The sequence below is a fragment of the Anguilla rostrata genome, chromosome 12 (assembly GCF_018555375.3).
Source record: "Anguilla rostrata isolate EN2019 chromosome 12, ASM1855537v3, whole genome shotgun sequence".
NCBI classification, from domain to species: Eukaryota; Metazoa; Chordata; class Actinopteri; order Anguilliformes; family Anguillidae; genus Anguilla; species Anguilla rostrata.
In genome coordinates, this window is record NC_057944.1 from 23,956,120 (window position 1) to 23,972,145 (window position 16,026).

The window sequence follows — 16,026 nt, forward strand, 5'->3', positions numbered from 1 at the left end:
AACTTCTGACCGGCTATAATAGCAGCTTTATTTAAGAAATATTACATTCTCAAATTATGACATATCTTCACTTTATATTTCTCTTGACTCTTGTATTGCACTACTGCAGAATTAAAGGAATCGGGGAATTTCAAGACCTTAAATTAGCTTTTCATTAATTAAATTATATATCTTCAGAGGGGTTGAGGTGAGAGGGTTGAACAACCAAAAAGAAAACAAAATGCCAACAGATCAAATGGTCTGCACAGAAGCCTGGAGCCTTCCAAAAGAAGGATCAAAAGAACAAAATGATTTTAAAACAAGATTCATCTTCTCTCGTGTGGCCGCATGGCTAAGGCTGGAGTTGTCTCTGGTGACAGGTCGAGGGTTAAAGGTTGCATCATTCCTGCAGGAGGTATTCCCAGCGTGCGAGAGAACACGGCAGTAGATGTTGGGAAAGAGACGAGCCTGTCAGAGTGGCAGGGGTGGTGCTGTTGGGGGAAGGTACATGGATAGGCACTATGGATGCTCAACTTCCTCCTCAGGGGGTGTGGCTTCTCCAGGCCTCAGAAGGCCAGTAAGACTTTTGGAGCAATGACAAAGGGCTGCAGAACTAACGGGGGGGGGGGGCGAGGGGTCCTGCCTACAATTCCATGTAAATGTAGTTAAACCCCCCTCCCCCCAACAAAAAAAGATGTACTGACATGGCTTGCCTGACCTGGCTGGGAAAGTGAAAAACATCTACATCCCTGATTCAAAATAAAAAATGAAATCATTTGGGAAGAACTGAGACAAGAGTCGCTCTGCACCACTTAATCACTAAAGCAGGAATGAGGTAAGTGAGGGCGGGGCCCCACAGTGTACTGAATGTGCAGGGAATAAAATGCATTTATTTTGTATTGCAGTTTCTTTTGCTTCCTAAACGTTACAGATGGAACTGCCAGAAAGATGGTGAAAGAGAGTGTGGTCGCTGTGGTGAGTCTGGGGTCAAAGCCGCTTCCAGCAGGACTGGAATTTGCATTGTTGGGTGGAGGGGTGGGTCCGTTTCGTCCTGCCCCCCGCCCCCCCCCCATCCTCCTCCTCCTCAGGCCTTCATCAGGGCGCTCACCACGGCCCGGGCGTTGAGGCTGCGCAGGTCGTTGTAGGTCTGCCCCGTGCCCACGAACACGATGGGCTGCCCAGTGATGTAGGTCATGGAGATGGCGGCGCCCACCTGAAAAGGGAAGGAGACGGTCACGGGTCACGTGAAAACACGGCCTCTGTGGGTCACGCCTCATACGAGAACAGCCTTTATGTATGCCAGGCAACATCCAATTTTCACCCTTTTCTAGATTTGCAACCCAAAATGCATACAGTAGAAAAAAAATAAAACAAAGCTTTCACAAATGTCCATTGAAAAGGTTAATAAAAATACAATGACAAAACAGAGTAAAGTAAATAAAAATTTTAAACAGGTGATTTCTCATTTTGGTCTTCAGTAGATTTGCTCAGTGTTCTTTTTATGACAATTTCCAGTGTATATATTAATGCTTTACATAGTTTTAGATTTAATATATGAGCTGCTAAGGCCTTGATTTCAGAGAGCGACAGCAGGTGGCCTACCTTGTCATCAATGGTGTCAAACTTAGTCAGAACGATGCCATCGATGAGACGTGGTTTGTCCGACATTGAGTGGTCAGCCAGGGCCTGGTTAAACTTCACCTGCAAATGAAGTATGACATCTGTGTGTTTAAGTAAACTGAAAAAATAACATGCAACATTCAACACGAAATTCTACGCAGAATGATTTCTGTGCGTGAACAAGGTGCAACCACGCCCCATGGAGGGACTCTCAGAACTACAGCTTTAGTTCACAAACATGCCTTTACGGTGTTCTCATTTGCACGAAACTACAAGGAATATTGTGATTGGTATAAAAGACAACTGGTTAGAATCTGTTACCAAACATGGAAAAATGTGGCATCAGGGCAACAGAAATACACAATCTAATGTTGGTAGACAGATGTGTACTGAGTGTCAACCACTGACAATCAAAACACTGAATAAAGAACATTTTTTGGAAATTAGTTTAAATCGGTCCATTTTGGGGATCATGAAGCTTCCCACAGCTAAAAGCTGTCCATGTTTACTGTGGGCAAATACTGACATCTGAAGCTCCCCCTTGGTCACCTGACCTTAGAGAGGGGTGGGGTCAGAGAGGAGCACTAACCAGCTGGTCGACCGCCTCGTTCCCAACTAGGGCCTCGCCCACGAACAGGACCAGGTCGGGCATGTTGATCGCGATCAGCTTGGCGAGCGCTGTCATCAGGGGGGTGTTGTCCTGCATGCGGCCGGCCGTGTCCACCAGCACAACATCAAAGCTCTGGCTGCGAGCTGGGGGGGGGGCACGAGAGAAAAGGGGGGGGATGAGGTACAGAGAGAGGACAGGGGGAGAAATTGGGTACAGAGAGGGACAGGGGGAGTAATGCCTCTAAGGCAGCAGCTAGAGGGCTTAGGAGCTGAGCTTTTATAAAAGCAATGCTGTAAGCCCATACTCCAGCATCACAGGTTGAGCAAGGCACTTCACATATTTAAAAGTAACATACATCTAAATACAATTAACATTATAAGAAGTTGTATAAAATGGATAAACATGAAAAATGAAATGAAATAATGGGGCCACCCAAGATTGTATTAAGCAAGAATATGCAAAGAGATAATGCATTGCAATAATAATGGTGATTTAATGGAATGTAATCTGTGCTCTGAAGAGAAGGTTATGTAATGTACTGCCATGTAATGTCAAAGGAGCTGAAGTGGAAGATAAACCACCTTAGCAGTAGACCAGTGGGAACCAGACATATTTTGAAAGGGTGAGCACCAAACCCCCACAGCTGCCTGGTGTCACCTTCGGGCCTTAAGGAAAAGTGCGAAAAGTGCGGCCGGCGTGGTTACCGTAGGCGATGGCCTCCATGGCGATGCCGGCGGCATCCTTGCCGTAGCCCTTCTCGTAGAGCTGGACGAAGGGGCGGTCCCCGTGCCGTGCGGGCGGGTGCAGGGAGTTGAGGCGGCGCTGGTGAGTGCGCAGCTGCTCCACCGCTCCCGCCCGGAAAGTGTCGCAGGCCGCGATCAGGACCGAGAAGCTGTTCTCCATCAGCCAATAGGAGATCTGGGCCCGATGGGGGGGGGGGGGGGTGAGTGTGTGGACTGTTGTGCACAAGGCGTCCGCATCTCATTAAAATCAATTGCCCACCCTCAACCCTTTCCCCCAAACCGTACATGATGCTTACAAAAATTTAACTGGAGTAGGCCACACTTTTTGACCCATTGGAACCTTGTTTTTATTCATACCATCACATACACTACTGAAGCTGTAGTCCTGAAAACAAATACTGCCACTTTCATTTCTTTATTTTAATTATCATAAAGCATACTAACACACAACTAATGTTGGAGAGATGAGTAAATATGAAAGCACAAATATTTTAAAAAGGCAAAAAATACAGTACTTTTAATTTCATGGCTTTTTGGGTAAGTAACGGTGGGGCATGCAGGATTAGTGGTACATTCTCTTGTAGTGGGAAGGTTGCCAGTTCAGCTCGGAAAAGTTTAATTTAAAAAAACAAACTATTTTGAGCTGTTCAAAGGAACGTGTACGATTTGTGCTATGAACGTCAGCCTGCCATGAAAAAAGGGAAGCAGTAACTTTCTCTTGATTGGTCAGCAGCAGAGAAGTGATCGTGACCGGTGGATGGGCGAGCTCACCTTGGCCAGGTTGGTGGACTTGCCCACGCCATTGACACCGCAGAAGGTGATGACAAACGGGCGGCGCTGGCTGCGAGCCTCCAGGACGTCCCGCAGAATGTCCACCCGCCTCTTGGGCTGCAGAATCTGCACCAGCGAGTCCTGCAGGGCCTGCTTCACAGTGGAGGCCACAGCTGAGGGGAGAGGAGCAGAGACAGGCTTCAGCCGAGGCCTACAGTCCCCATGGAATCAACACAGGCTTCAACTGGGGCCTACGGTCCCCACGGAATCAACACAGGCTTCAGCCGAGGCCTACAGTCCCCACGGGATCAACACAGGCTTCAACTGGGGCCTACGGTCCCCACGGAATCAACACAGGCTTCAGCCGAGGCCGACAGTCCCCACGGGATCAACACAGGCTTCAACTGTGGCCTACGGTCCCCACGGGATCAACACAGGCTTCAACTGGGGCCTACGGTCTCCACAGGGTGAGCATAGGCTACAACTGGGGCCTACGGTCTCCACAGGGTGAGCATAGGCTACAACTGGGGCCTACGGCCTCAGGTTTAAGGCGACAAGTCAGCTTCCCAACAGGATAAAACTGAGGCCTCTCACCAAAATGACTTGACTAAGGTTTTTATTCATTTAAAAAAAAAAATTTTAACAGGAAAGCACTCATCAACAAAGCAGTCTTGAACTAAACTAAAGGGCATCTCAAGCGTTGTTGAATGATTATGTATGTTGACAACTAAAGAATTTAGGTTAATTGATCAAATGCATTTTCAAATGCAATTTCAGAAATTAAAGTTACTCACTGGTGAATGTTCCCATGACTCTGCCTTCCAGTTTTTTGGCCACTGACTCACAGAGCTGGGAAGCAATTTCAGCTGCTACATTCTTAGCTGCAGAGAAACTTCAGTTAACATTGCCAGTGTATCCACCATTACTTTACAGAACCTATGTGTTATGAATGTATTACAGAACCTATGTAACCTATGGAATTAGGCATTACAGAAAAAGAAAAACACAACAATAAACTGCCGGTGTAAACATCTCTGGTTGCAGTCATTTCAGAACATGATGAAATCAAGTCTCTCCTGTCCAAGCCCAAGATGAAATTGTAAAGTGCTCTGTAATTTAGATGTCAGTGATCCCCACCACCCAGGGAAAGAGTGGTAGTGGGGGGGGGGGGTGGTCATACCGATGAGGTGGTCCTTCATCTTCTCGAGAACAGGCACCATGTCCTCCTTAGACAGGCTCTTGGAGCCAACCAGGCCTTTCAGCATCCCGAACATACCCCCCAAGCCCCCTTTCTTAGAGCTGAGGACAAACAGGACAAACAGTGATTGGATCTAAATGGATTGAAGCTGTTCCTTGTTTGAATACTTATTCAGTCCTAACTTGAGATTAGACCTTTCCTTAATCTTCCTTGCTGACCAGAAGGTAATGTGTTCAAATCCCAACTGGGGCACTTGAACCCTTCAGCTTCTAGAAGTCAACAGCAGGACATCTTCAAAAAAATGCAGTGTAATGCAATGTATAATGTGTGATGCAGTGTAATGCACTGTCATGCAAATGTGAGCTTCCCTCTGATTATCACCCAATCAGATTTCCCCACATCTTAAATCGCTGATGGTTTACCGTATATAACAGCTCAAATGGTGTAAATTTCATAGAACATTTGCATATTCATATTACACTAACTTAGCTTAAGGTGCTAATGGTCTAGTCCACAGTTCACCCCAAGTGTCAATGAAGCAACATAACTCACAAACTTATATTTTACTGCTCATCAAACCGGGCTGGAAGTGCGATTGAACTGTTGTCTTCCTTTGTCATTAGCTCATTTAAATATGTGGCCTTACTGTTATTATGTAGCATAAGGCCAAGGTACTGCCACAACAGAACCGTTGGATTTACTCTAGCAACCAAATCTTGGGACTCTATTTTCTGTCTTCACTACCATCTAATCCACTAGCCAACAGAATGAACTACAACATATTAACAGTTTGACCCCACAACATCACTTATGCTGTGTGTATTGAAATAACACCTTTGATATTTTTATGTACCGCGGTATATGGTATTAGTGGATATGAACCCAACTCTAGTGCTTGTGTCCGTGTCGTTATAATGGATGTATCGACTCAATTCTATGAGATGCCTGGCTTGTACGAGGAGCTCACCTCTCCTTGCTCTGGCTGGGGACAGCTACCATCTCCTTTTCCTCCTCCTCTTCCTCTTCAGCCTCCTCTCCGCTGGACTCACACTCCACACCGGGCAAATCACCCTTCATGGAGTCCAGCTGCACACTCTGAGGGGCAGAATGTGCGTGAGGCTGGAGTTCTGAAATTTGACCCTTCATCTTTGACCTTTCACAGTCCTAACCAAGAGCAGGTTCCATTGGGCACTCCCAACAAATAAGGACGAATATGCATTTTTATATTAACGTTTAGCTTAATGTTCAATACACCATTTTGTAAACATTTGTGGTGGAGCTAAATGAAAACTTTTAAACCAAAGCATGCAAGGATAAGTCACTTAACGTGGTGAATTTTGATGTCTTAAGGAAATGCAGTGTGATAGCTGAATTTTGTTGCGACTTTCAAAACATTATTATTACTGACAAGGTCAATAGTGTTTGCTTCACACTGAACAGAAAATACACCCTCACACCCTCAAACAGACACACATACACACGCACGCGCGCTCCCACACACCCACCATTTCAGCAGTGGCATCCTTGCCCAGCTCTACAGCGTCAGGGGTGCTGTTGCCATTGATTTTGCTGTAGTCCAGCTTGGAGTTGCCCCAGTTGTTTCCCCATTCCTGCTTCTTCTTCTCTCGTGGTTTCTGGGGCTTGGGGGATTTACTTCAGCGGGGATCAGAACAGAGGAGGGGAACGATTAGGTGACAAGCATCTGAGACTCCACTACAGTACTAAAAATGCAGTAAGAGAATACAAAGACTTATGCAAAGAACTCTGACTTCTGGACCCCTCGACAGCCAGGTCACACAAACCCAGCAGCGATCTGAGGCTGAAGGGAAGGAAGTTTCCGTGCGCTGACTTTCACACCTGGATTTCTCGGGGGCACCGCCCCCCATGCGTTTCCGGAAGAATTCCTCCCTCTTCTTCTGTATGATCTCCTCAGGCGTGAGGCCCTGGTTCCCGTTCTCTGCCGCCTTGGCTACCACGCCCGGCCCGTCCGCCTTGGCCACGTCCCCTGCCGCCGCTTCGGCCGCTGCAGCTGCGGAGAGGGAGGCGGGTCCTGCCTGTTAAACTGCGCCCTGATGCCGTGCCTACTCCTCTACTGACAGGCCAACCCAAGGCTCTGCCTTAGTCTTACTGACCAATCAAGGGGCTCCACCTTAGTCTACTGACCAGTAGCACTGCATTAACTCTCAACTGACAAACCAGAGGTCCCACCTTAGAATCTACTGACCAATCAGAGGTCTTACTTTAGTCTCTACCGAGCAGTATGGGATACAAGTGATACATGGAATACAAATAACAGGGCTAGTGGAGGTATGTGGGCAATACCATACTAAGTGGGTTCCACTGAAATTAATACACTGCAACTGGAATCAGAATACACAACAGTGCAATAATTTTTCATTCATTTCACCAAGTACTTAATTTGCCTTTGTTCCCATTCATTGGGAAAGAGACAACCACTGAGACAACTGACAGGAATGTGTGGACCTGATTAAAGCCCCGATGTTATAAAACAACACAAAAAGTTCAGTACACTACATTTGACTTTGCTATTCAGAATGAAAATGAATCAACCGCAAACCTATTTTGAAACCAATCGTACTGTTCTGAAGTATTTTCCTTCAGAAAACTAGGTAGAAGGAAACAGCACTGAGTGGGCAGATTATTACACCTGGAACCAATCATACTGTCCTGAAGTCTTTTTCATCAATAGACTAGGTAAAATGACCCATTAGGACTGTGTGGATTGATAATATGTATTATAATAATGGTAATATTTTCACCCTGAATGCCCCCCAGAAGTTCTGAGTTACGAATCCAGCTTTTAAGTAAACTACAGAGCATTAACTGTCAAGAAATTAATCACCTGCTTGCGGATCCTAAAATGGCAAACAAGCATCGATGATGCCAAGTTGGGGTCGTCATGATTGGCTTTGTTCAGCTCCTGGTGGCCACACTAAACGACCAGTATGACACGAGCCTCACCTTCTTTTTTGGCATTTTTGTTCTTCTTGCCGCTGCGCTCCTTGTCCTTGTCTCCTCCCTTGGTCTCAATCATGGATTTAACCGTTTTCTGGGACTTCCGGGACTCCTGGAAGGGCTTCATGAAGCCAGGAACCCGGCCACGGCTGCTCTCCTCCGCTTCGCTGATACAGGTGAACACATGCGTGCACACATGCATAAACATACAATACAAACACATACGCGTGCATGCACGCATAAACATACAATACAAACACACATACGCGTGCATGCACGCATAAACGTACAATACAAATACACACGTGCACACTCAATTGTGCATGCACGCATAAACGTACAATAAGGAGGCCTAGTTTTCTAACAGCGGAATGAATATGTTGCTCTAAGAAGTCATCATAATACTCCAAAATGCCTTGCTAATTTCTCCACAAGGGAGAGCTTTGCATCAGTGTAAGACTGGTGCTTCACATCAATGACACTGCGTGTGCTCGTTATATCAATGCCCGGAATCGATTCTGCCACGGCTAGCTTGGGCAGGTTGACCACATCCACAAAGGTGTCTTACCGGAGGAGCAGGTGAAACTCATCTCCAAACTCAAAACTGCTGTTGAGCAGTTTTAAGGCACCCCTCTGCTCCAGTTCATTCTTGTAACGATCCCTGAAGTGCAGCTGCACGTCGTCTATAAACTTGTCCACGTACGTCAGCGTTAGGATCTTTTGAAAGCCCACCTGCACAATGGAATTAGCATATTTGTAAGGAAAAGCAAGGTCATTTCAAAGCATTAAAAAATCCATGTGCAGTCTCTTCATACTGGATAGAAATTATTTGCTCCTGCTAAGGACATAGGACTTACTGAAGCAAATTTGACAGGTGATTTAATTACTGCTAAACAGTGTGAATGGCTTATATCTGAAATTTCTCTTAAGGTTTTCAATAATGCATACTGCTCATGCACACTGGTCTTCTGCTTATAGGTGTAGCAGGAGTGTTTAGATTGAATAAATATGATGAACTGAGTGAATCATACATCAAAGTCCTGTAATACTGACAGCGCATGGCGGTTTAACAAGAACGCAGGCCAAAATTCATAATTAATAGAATTAATTATAATAGGCTAATAGAAATAGCATTCAAAGTGTTAGGCGCCTGGTACATCGTTGGGAGGAACTAACATATCGGTAAATACTGAAAAAGGGGCCAACTTGAAACCACCCTTCCTACAGCAGGACACAGCCAAATGCTTGTGGTCAGTGCGTCTCCCAATCACAGTCGACTAACGAAATAGTTTAGGGATTAACGTAATTTAAATGCTCTAAGGACAAGTAGTGCGGGCATACAGAGGAACATGCTTGTGATGCCTACACAAGAAGGACAGCTGCTCTACACCTGGGTCAAACTCCATCCTGGAGGGCCACAGTATTTTAAGTATTTGTAGCTTCTTTTCAATCAGCAACCAATTTGGGCCTTGAGAACAAGGTGAGTGGATTATTTAGCCAAATACTGACAAATGAATCACTGGTGCTGAAATGCACTAAGAGCGAGCAGACACTGCACCCCTCCAGGACTAGATTTTGATATCCTTGGGGAAGAGAACCAACATTTAAACCCATTTTAAGGGCATAAAAGTACATAAGCCTGGGGGTTTACATAGGTCAAAAGAAAAACATAATTTCCCATTTTTTTAACTGTCACTCTCCTTAGACTGATTCATTTCAATGCGAAACTCTCCAATCGGCCTGCATATTCTGCCTTGCACAAGGATTCATGTGCACTGTCTAAAAGGACTGATATATTAACGCAAAAGTGATAATTCCCACTTAGATTGAGAGAAGTGTGCATTCAGTAAAGTGTTGCAGTTCAGTAATTTAGCATACAGCACACTAATGGTAAATGGACTGCATTTATATGGACGCCAAGCTCCATTTCATAACAAAGGGGAAAGTACAACACGTACTTGTATCGAATCTGACAGTATGATATACATTGCGGAAGTTCAGGTTTATTTCTCCGATCTAGTAAAGCCCTCAGGGACCCCAGTGCTACTTACCACAAACACTAGTTCAAATTCGTTGTCCAGTTTGTACTTCAGGCTCAGGGCGTTATGGTTGAAGGAATTTGTTCCACTGCGTTCCTAGAAATATTTAATGAGAAGATCGCATATTTGCTCCTCGTAGTAGACAAGCATACCCTTATCAAAATGGATTTTTGTAGGAAAAAAGTCTAAAACCACATATAACCAGATGGACAAAATGTAATCAAAAATAACATAACGTTGCGTGGTTAATGTTGGGTGGTTAACATCATATGGTTGGCAAATGCATAGTGGCTTGAAGCCAGCGTCAATTAGCTATATTTCTAAAATAAAGGTCGGCAAGCTAAAACGTGGTCAAGCTCAAGCTAGCAAGCCACCTAATTGGATGAGTCATTGGCTTGTATGTGGCCAACCGATCCAAGCGTGCCTGTCAGCAAACCGTTAACTGGCGAGTATGCGAATTCTCAGCTACGCAATACATGGCCCAACAAAATCCTCAAACGTTATCTACAGGGTCCAGTTAAACAGATATCTGTTTCTATGATTTAGTCATTTCAATCAAAATATTCAAGCTTATCCAGCAAGGTTAGCTAGCATTATCAGGTACCGGTTCATGTGCATCACGACTGCATTAGCTATCGATACATAATAACCAGTTGCCTCGCCGCTACCTCTCGTCCAGCGTGCCGCACAGACGACCACACGCGGTTCCGCTGGCAAGTATTCATGACAGCTGTCATTAACTTTAGCGATCCTGGTGAGTTCTTACCTGCAGGATCACGGAGCGAATAAGAGCATTGACGGGCCCTGTGAAGGACTCAGTCACTCCGGCTCCCTGAAAGCACCACAGCACGATACCCCCCTTGCTGAAGATGGCGAAGAAATCCAGCATTTTGCCACTACGAAATCGAGTGTATGTGGTTAAGATTATAGTAAACAACAAACGACGAAGTAAAACCATAAAATACACACAATACACAATTAAAGATAACGAACCTTCAAAGTTGTATCCTCCTTCCAGAGGGAATTAAATTAGGCTGAATTGGATCAAGAAATAAAAATTTCCCCCCAGTTATCCACAACTCTGTTTCCGACACGTCAGTTCCACGGCTGGGAAATGACGTTTTCTTCCGCAGAGTTTGCACCATTGACACGTGACATGGAAATCATTGTCACGTGACAACGGAGTGGGTGTGTCGCAAGCATGGAGCGTAGGCTGCATGGCGCTACATGTTTGGGAACGAGTATGTTTGTCGACCCTACTGTTCTGAGACAGCTCGACAGTAAGCTAAAGTGCAACGATTTGCAGTTTTTTTACAACACATTTAGATTTTTGTGATTCTGTTGATTGTTGGTGACTGACATGCTGATGAGTAGCCTACCTCTGACATACATTGAAATTTTCAGTTGTTCCCTGCAAACTGTGTTGGGGAAGCTACTTTGAAATAGCTTTGCAATCTGCCAACTACTTCACACTGGAAGAAGTTGAACTACAGCAAAGCTACCCTAGAAATCTAGTTTGGTTAACTAAAGCTACTCAGAAAAAGTAGTTCAAACTACTTCGTAAAAAAAAGATCAAATTGACAATGTACATGTGATACGAAATTATAACAAAATATAATACAAAAAAGTCACATGCCAGCAAAAAAATGCCACTCAATTGAGTTTCACCAGCCTGGTCATGCGTTGCTGTGGGATGGCATTCACCATGCCCCCCATACACACCCCCAGTAGCCTAATATAAGGATAAAATATAAATCAGAGCATGTATACCTAGCATTTTGGAGCATATTTCTGTGTATAAACAGGTCATCATGACGCGCGGCAAGCAGAAAAATAGAACAGAAGCGAAAAACTACGCTTCAGTTCGCTTGTGTCGCACAAGTTTCGCACCCGGTTCGCGCCGCGTTCGCAGCTGGTGTAGAGGACGTCGCCCGCTGCCGTTGTAATAACAGTACTTCAACTACGCTTCACGTACGCGCGTCGTGCGCTCGCGGCCGCTACGCGTGCGGTGGGTGTCCGGCTTTAGGGGGTTCCCCAATCACATTACGGATTGTGGGTGGTTCCTGGTGCAATATGCCGTAGCAAATCGAGTTCCGCTTACTATTTTGATCACTGATTACAGTAACCCAGTCAATCGAGTATTGGCTCTACTTTTTCAAAAATTGATGGTTGAACTCAATTTTGAACCATTTCGAAAATACTAACTGTTTTTGATCGAACTTTCTTTGCACTCGAGACAGCCGGTAAGTAGCATAGGTTATAACAGGTTTGAAGCTATCATGTTTGTTATAGAGGTCTGATAAAATATTTCGAGTTGTAGGGCTGATTTTATTTTGCGCAACCGCATTTGCCTAATTTAATTTCAGAGGGGACACATACAACGAATACATAATGGTTTGTTTCTATTGCTGATCAAAGGTACTTAAAAGTTTTATGTCAACTTTTTCAGTATGAACTTCCTTTTCACATATCCGTTAGTTCACTTTTTGTTCGTTATAGAAACGCGTTGGAATGAACAAGAAAATACGAAGCGTATCTGCTTGGCTCAGAAGTTTTGCCTTCGTTATTTTTCATTTTTGAGCGTATTTAACATTTTTTGCATTAGGCTAATTTAGCCTACCAGTGTAAGCTCACTGTACTGGCTTCTGCACTCTGATAATACCGCTTTGGCTAAGGATTTTGGAACCTGCCTGACAAACTGGGACAGAATAATAACAGTAACGACCCGTTTAACAAGCTGAATCCGTTTTTCTCTATCCAGAGTGTTTTCAAACTATGGCGAAAAATACAGACAATTTTTTATTTTTATTTTTTCTATTTGTTTTAGAAAAACAAAACACCGAGTTACGACAATAGAAACTCAAAAATTGCGGTGGGTTTTCCAATACATTTGTTATGCATTTCTTTTCAGCCTCCGTACCTCATTAAGTGGATAACGTGTGAAAACACCAGCAACCCCTGCCTGGATGATTAGTAAGCAATCCAATGATCATGCATTTTCTACAGCCCAGTTTTTTTATAATCAAATTTCTGGAACCATCACAATTAGTCATTTAAGCACAGCGTCCTATCCAAGCGGACACAAATATTATATGGCACTGATCTGATTTTAAAAATGGCTGACCTTTCATATTCATGTGGTGGTCACATAAAGGGTATAATGCATGTGACAGTTTAAAGTGTATCTCCTTTAAGCTCAGTGTTACTGTGTGGTGACACCTGTTTCTGTGTTTACATTTTTTAAAATTAAATAGAATCTCTCCATGTTGTTTGTCTGTGTACATTGACTTGTGTCACTTTGAATGTATTTGCCTGTGTTATAGGCTAGATTAGCTAGGACTGGCGTAAATATGGGAGACCTTACCTTTATTTGATAATAATTCAAAAATGAGGGTTTTTGTTCTACAATTTTTTCAGGTTGGTTCCGTCGCCTGTTGAAGAAGCCGGAATCAGACACTTTGCATCCAAGCTCAGCGTTAAGCCAAGAGGCCTCAAGTAGCACGCCAGTGTCTCATGCGTCAGTTTCGTCCGTCATCGGGGCTTCCACCACTCCCTCCTCTTCCTCTTCTCCCTCGCTCCAGAATGCGGCGGCCCGCTGGAGCCGCAGTTTTGATGTGTGCGTGTGCCACAGCTCCACGGATGTGCTGGACGCACAGCTCCTGGCCTCCCGCTTGGAAGCCGGCCCTCATGGGCTCCGCTGCTTCCTGCCTCTGCGTGACTCCACCCCTGGCGGGGCTGTCCCCACGGAGCTTTGTGAGGCGGTGCGAGGCAGCCACTGCTGGGCCCTGCTTATCACGCCGGCCTTCCTTGTGGATCCCTGGTGCCAGTACCAGATGCACCAGGCCCTCACTGAAGCACCCACGTCCAACCGGATCATCCCTCTCCTGCTACGGGCCTCTCGGTCTGATTACCCAACAGAACTGTGCTTTTACTACTACATAGACCTTAACAGAGACCCTGAGCAGGGATACGCACGGGTGTATAGGGCAGTGCTGAACTGTGAGTAAATACCAACCCGTATTTCAGAGGTGCACGTTGAGATTCAATCTGTTCACTTCTTCTCTTATCTGTTGATAACATAGATTTGACACCCATAACATCAACAATCACATAAAAATAATAATAAAAAATATTCTAAAACTAGCACAGCACATACATGTGTAGACATGTACACATGGTCTTGCTAACTTACACACATACCCCTGAGCAGGGCAAAAAATTCAGTGCAGGATTTCGCGAATTGCACATATCAGTATTTTATGAATCCCATATATACAGTATGTATGCAATAAAGCGGGAACATCCCACTGAACATTTAGGATGGAAACTGGTTTTCATTAATAGCCTAATTGTACTATTGAAAATATGTGAGCCCTGTTCTTCATATTTATACATTATTTAAACAAACATTGAAGCCAGTCACCCACACGCTTCAGGTAGGGAGAGCAAAATAGAGCTTTAGAACATATACAGTAGTGTGTGCACATGAGTGCGACGATATATTTCTCCCAGAAACAAAGCAAGTGCTAGTGTGTTAGCATTTGATCACAATTCTGTGAGGCCGTGTGATGTAGCTAGCCCAAGCCAATGGCACTAACCCATACAATTGATTTTTCAGGTACCTGAAAGGTTTTAAGTTTTTTTGGTAGTTTTAAAGCAACTCATGAAGAAAGGGAAGTTTGGTTATTATTTATTTTCCAACTTCTACATAAAATAGATTGACAATAAGAGAAAAGAAAATAACCCCCCTCACGAACCCCCCACACCCCTAGACCTTTGAAATCCCCCCTGAAAAGTTACTCATAAGGGGGGAAATCCCCCTCGAACCAAAATGAATTTTAAGCACTGCCTCAGAGGTGTCTGCAAAGCAGAGGCGGGAAATGTATCCACAACAGCGAAACGGTGCAAAAACAGCTGCACATCATAATTAAGTCCAACCATTTATTAATAAGTTATTTTATTTAGACTGCCCGTGCATCCTTGGTGAAAACATTTTTATTTGCTGAGCGATTCTGCAGTGAACCAGCTTCTGTGTTCACGGCTGTTCTTAAGCCAAAATACTTGGTTAGTGAAAAAGCCTGCACGGGCACGAGCCTCCAGCACTTGAGCTGTGCACCCCTAGCACATTTCAAAAGACTCTTCATCCCGTGGTCCCAAGACAGCGCTGCACCATGGTTCTACCAGTAACCTCCTTTCTGCTCTCCTCTTTCGTAGATCTGTCGGAGCTGTGCAGCAGTGCCACTGGAGTCGATCGCGTCCCATCCGGCGACAGCCAGGGGGACCCCAGGTCTCCTGGGAGCTCGCTGACAGACCCTGGGTTCTCAGAAACTCCACCTTCAAGCACAAGAGAGCCCCCCTCACAGCTAGCACTGACCACCACAGAGTCAGAGTTCCCAGAGCTGGAACAGGGTCACAGTGCGGTGACCAAGGAGGACACTGAGGAGAGGGACAGCACTGGAGAAATTGACTCAAGTCTGTAGCAACAGGAAGTGAATGTATCACAGTCACTCTTCTTGGCTGTGACCAAGCTGAAGACTCATTCACTGACGGAGGATATGTCAGTTTTCCTTACAGCTGGCAAAAATCACCAATAAATAGAGGCATGCTTCATTATTATTAACACAGATACAAAAGAAGATAGACTACTGGTACTGAGAAAAGTAAATTGAATGGTTTGTTATGTCATCTTAGAGAATTCTGTGCCATAATGGCATTGATCAGCTCATTTGTTATTTCATATATTATTTATGGATATTTATGTGTTATTTACATTTAAGATTTTAGTAAGATCATTTGTAAATGTTAGCAATGCAGGCTCAGCCCTGTGCATATTTTATTATTAAAATGTCAGAATGATCTGTGCCAAGGACTTGTGAACATTTTTAATTATGGGCCATTTGTCTTGTTGAGTAAGGCACTACCAGATATCATGGGTTGAATTTTAATGTTCGCATGCTCCAACTCTATTAGTGCAGATCTAAAATGCTCCAATGCAGCCCACCATGTTACTCTGTATTGATGCATGATTGTGACCAATTTGATATCTGTCCAATATCAGCACACCTCTCCTTAGTGACAGAACAACTGCCA

General features: G+C 44.5%; 2 protein-coding genes across 6 annotated transcripts; one reads left to right on the plus strand and one right to left on the minus strand.

Annotated features, from left to right (window-relative positions):
• Window positions 1-3: 3 nt before the first annotated feature.
• srpra (SRP receptor subunit alpha) lies at window positions 4-11,084 on the minus strand. Its single transcript, XM_064301159.1, has 15 exons — window positions 10,930-11,084; window positions 10,703-10,832; window positions 9,949-10,032; window positions 8,466-8,629; window positions 7,904-8,064; window positions 6,779-6,950; window positions 6,427-6,574; window positions 5,889-6,016; window positions 4,904-5,022; window positions 4,518-4,604; window positions 3,724-3,896; window positions 2,914-3,127; window positions 2,189-2,352; window positions 1,582-1,680; window positions 4-1,192 (listed from the first exon to the last, which is right to left on the minus strand). The coding sequence occupies exons 2-15, from the start codon at window positions 10,823-10,825 to the stop codon at window positions 1,064-1,066; spliced, it is 1,965 nt and encodes a 654-aa protein (XP_064157229.1). The 5' UTR covers window positions 10,826-10,832; window positions 10,930-11,084; the 3' UTR covers window positions 4-1,063.
• tirap (toll-interleukin 1 receptor (TIR) domain containing adaptor protein) lies at window positions 9,138-15,798 on the plus strand. Of its 5 annotated transcripts, XM_064301179.1 has the most exons (5): window positions 11,672-12,179; window positions 12,303-12,354; window positions 12,848-12,909; window positions 13,354-13,935; window positions 15,151-15,798. In XM_064301179.1, the coding sequence occupies exons 3-5, from the start codon at window positions 12,903-12,905 to the stop codon at window positions 15,414-15,416; spliced, it is 855 nt and encodes a 284-aa protein (XP_064157249.1). In that variant the 5' UTR covers window positions 11,672-12,179; window positions 12,303-12,354; window positions 12,848-12,902; the 3' UTR covers window positions 15,417-15,798. The 5 variants fall into 5 exon arrangements, with proteins under 5 accessions (XP_064157250.1, XP_064157247.1, XP_064157246.1 ...); XM_064301180.1 differs by lacking the exons at window positions 11,672-12,179; window positions 12,303-12,354 and adding an exon at window positions 9,138-9,377; XM_064301177.1 differs by lacking the exons at window positions 11,672-12,179; window positions 12,303-12,354 and adding an exon at window positions 11,110-11,216.
• Window positions 15,799-16,026: the final 228 nt, after the last annotated feature.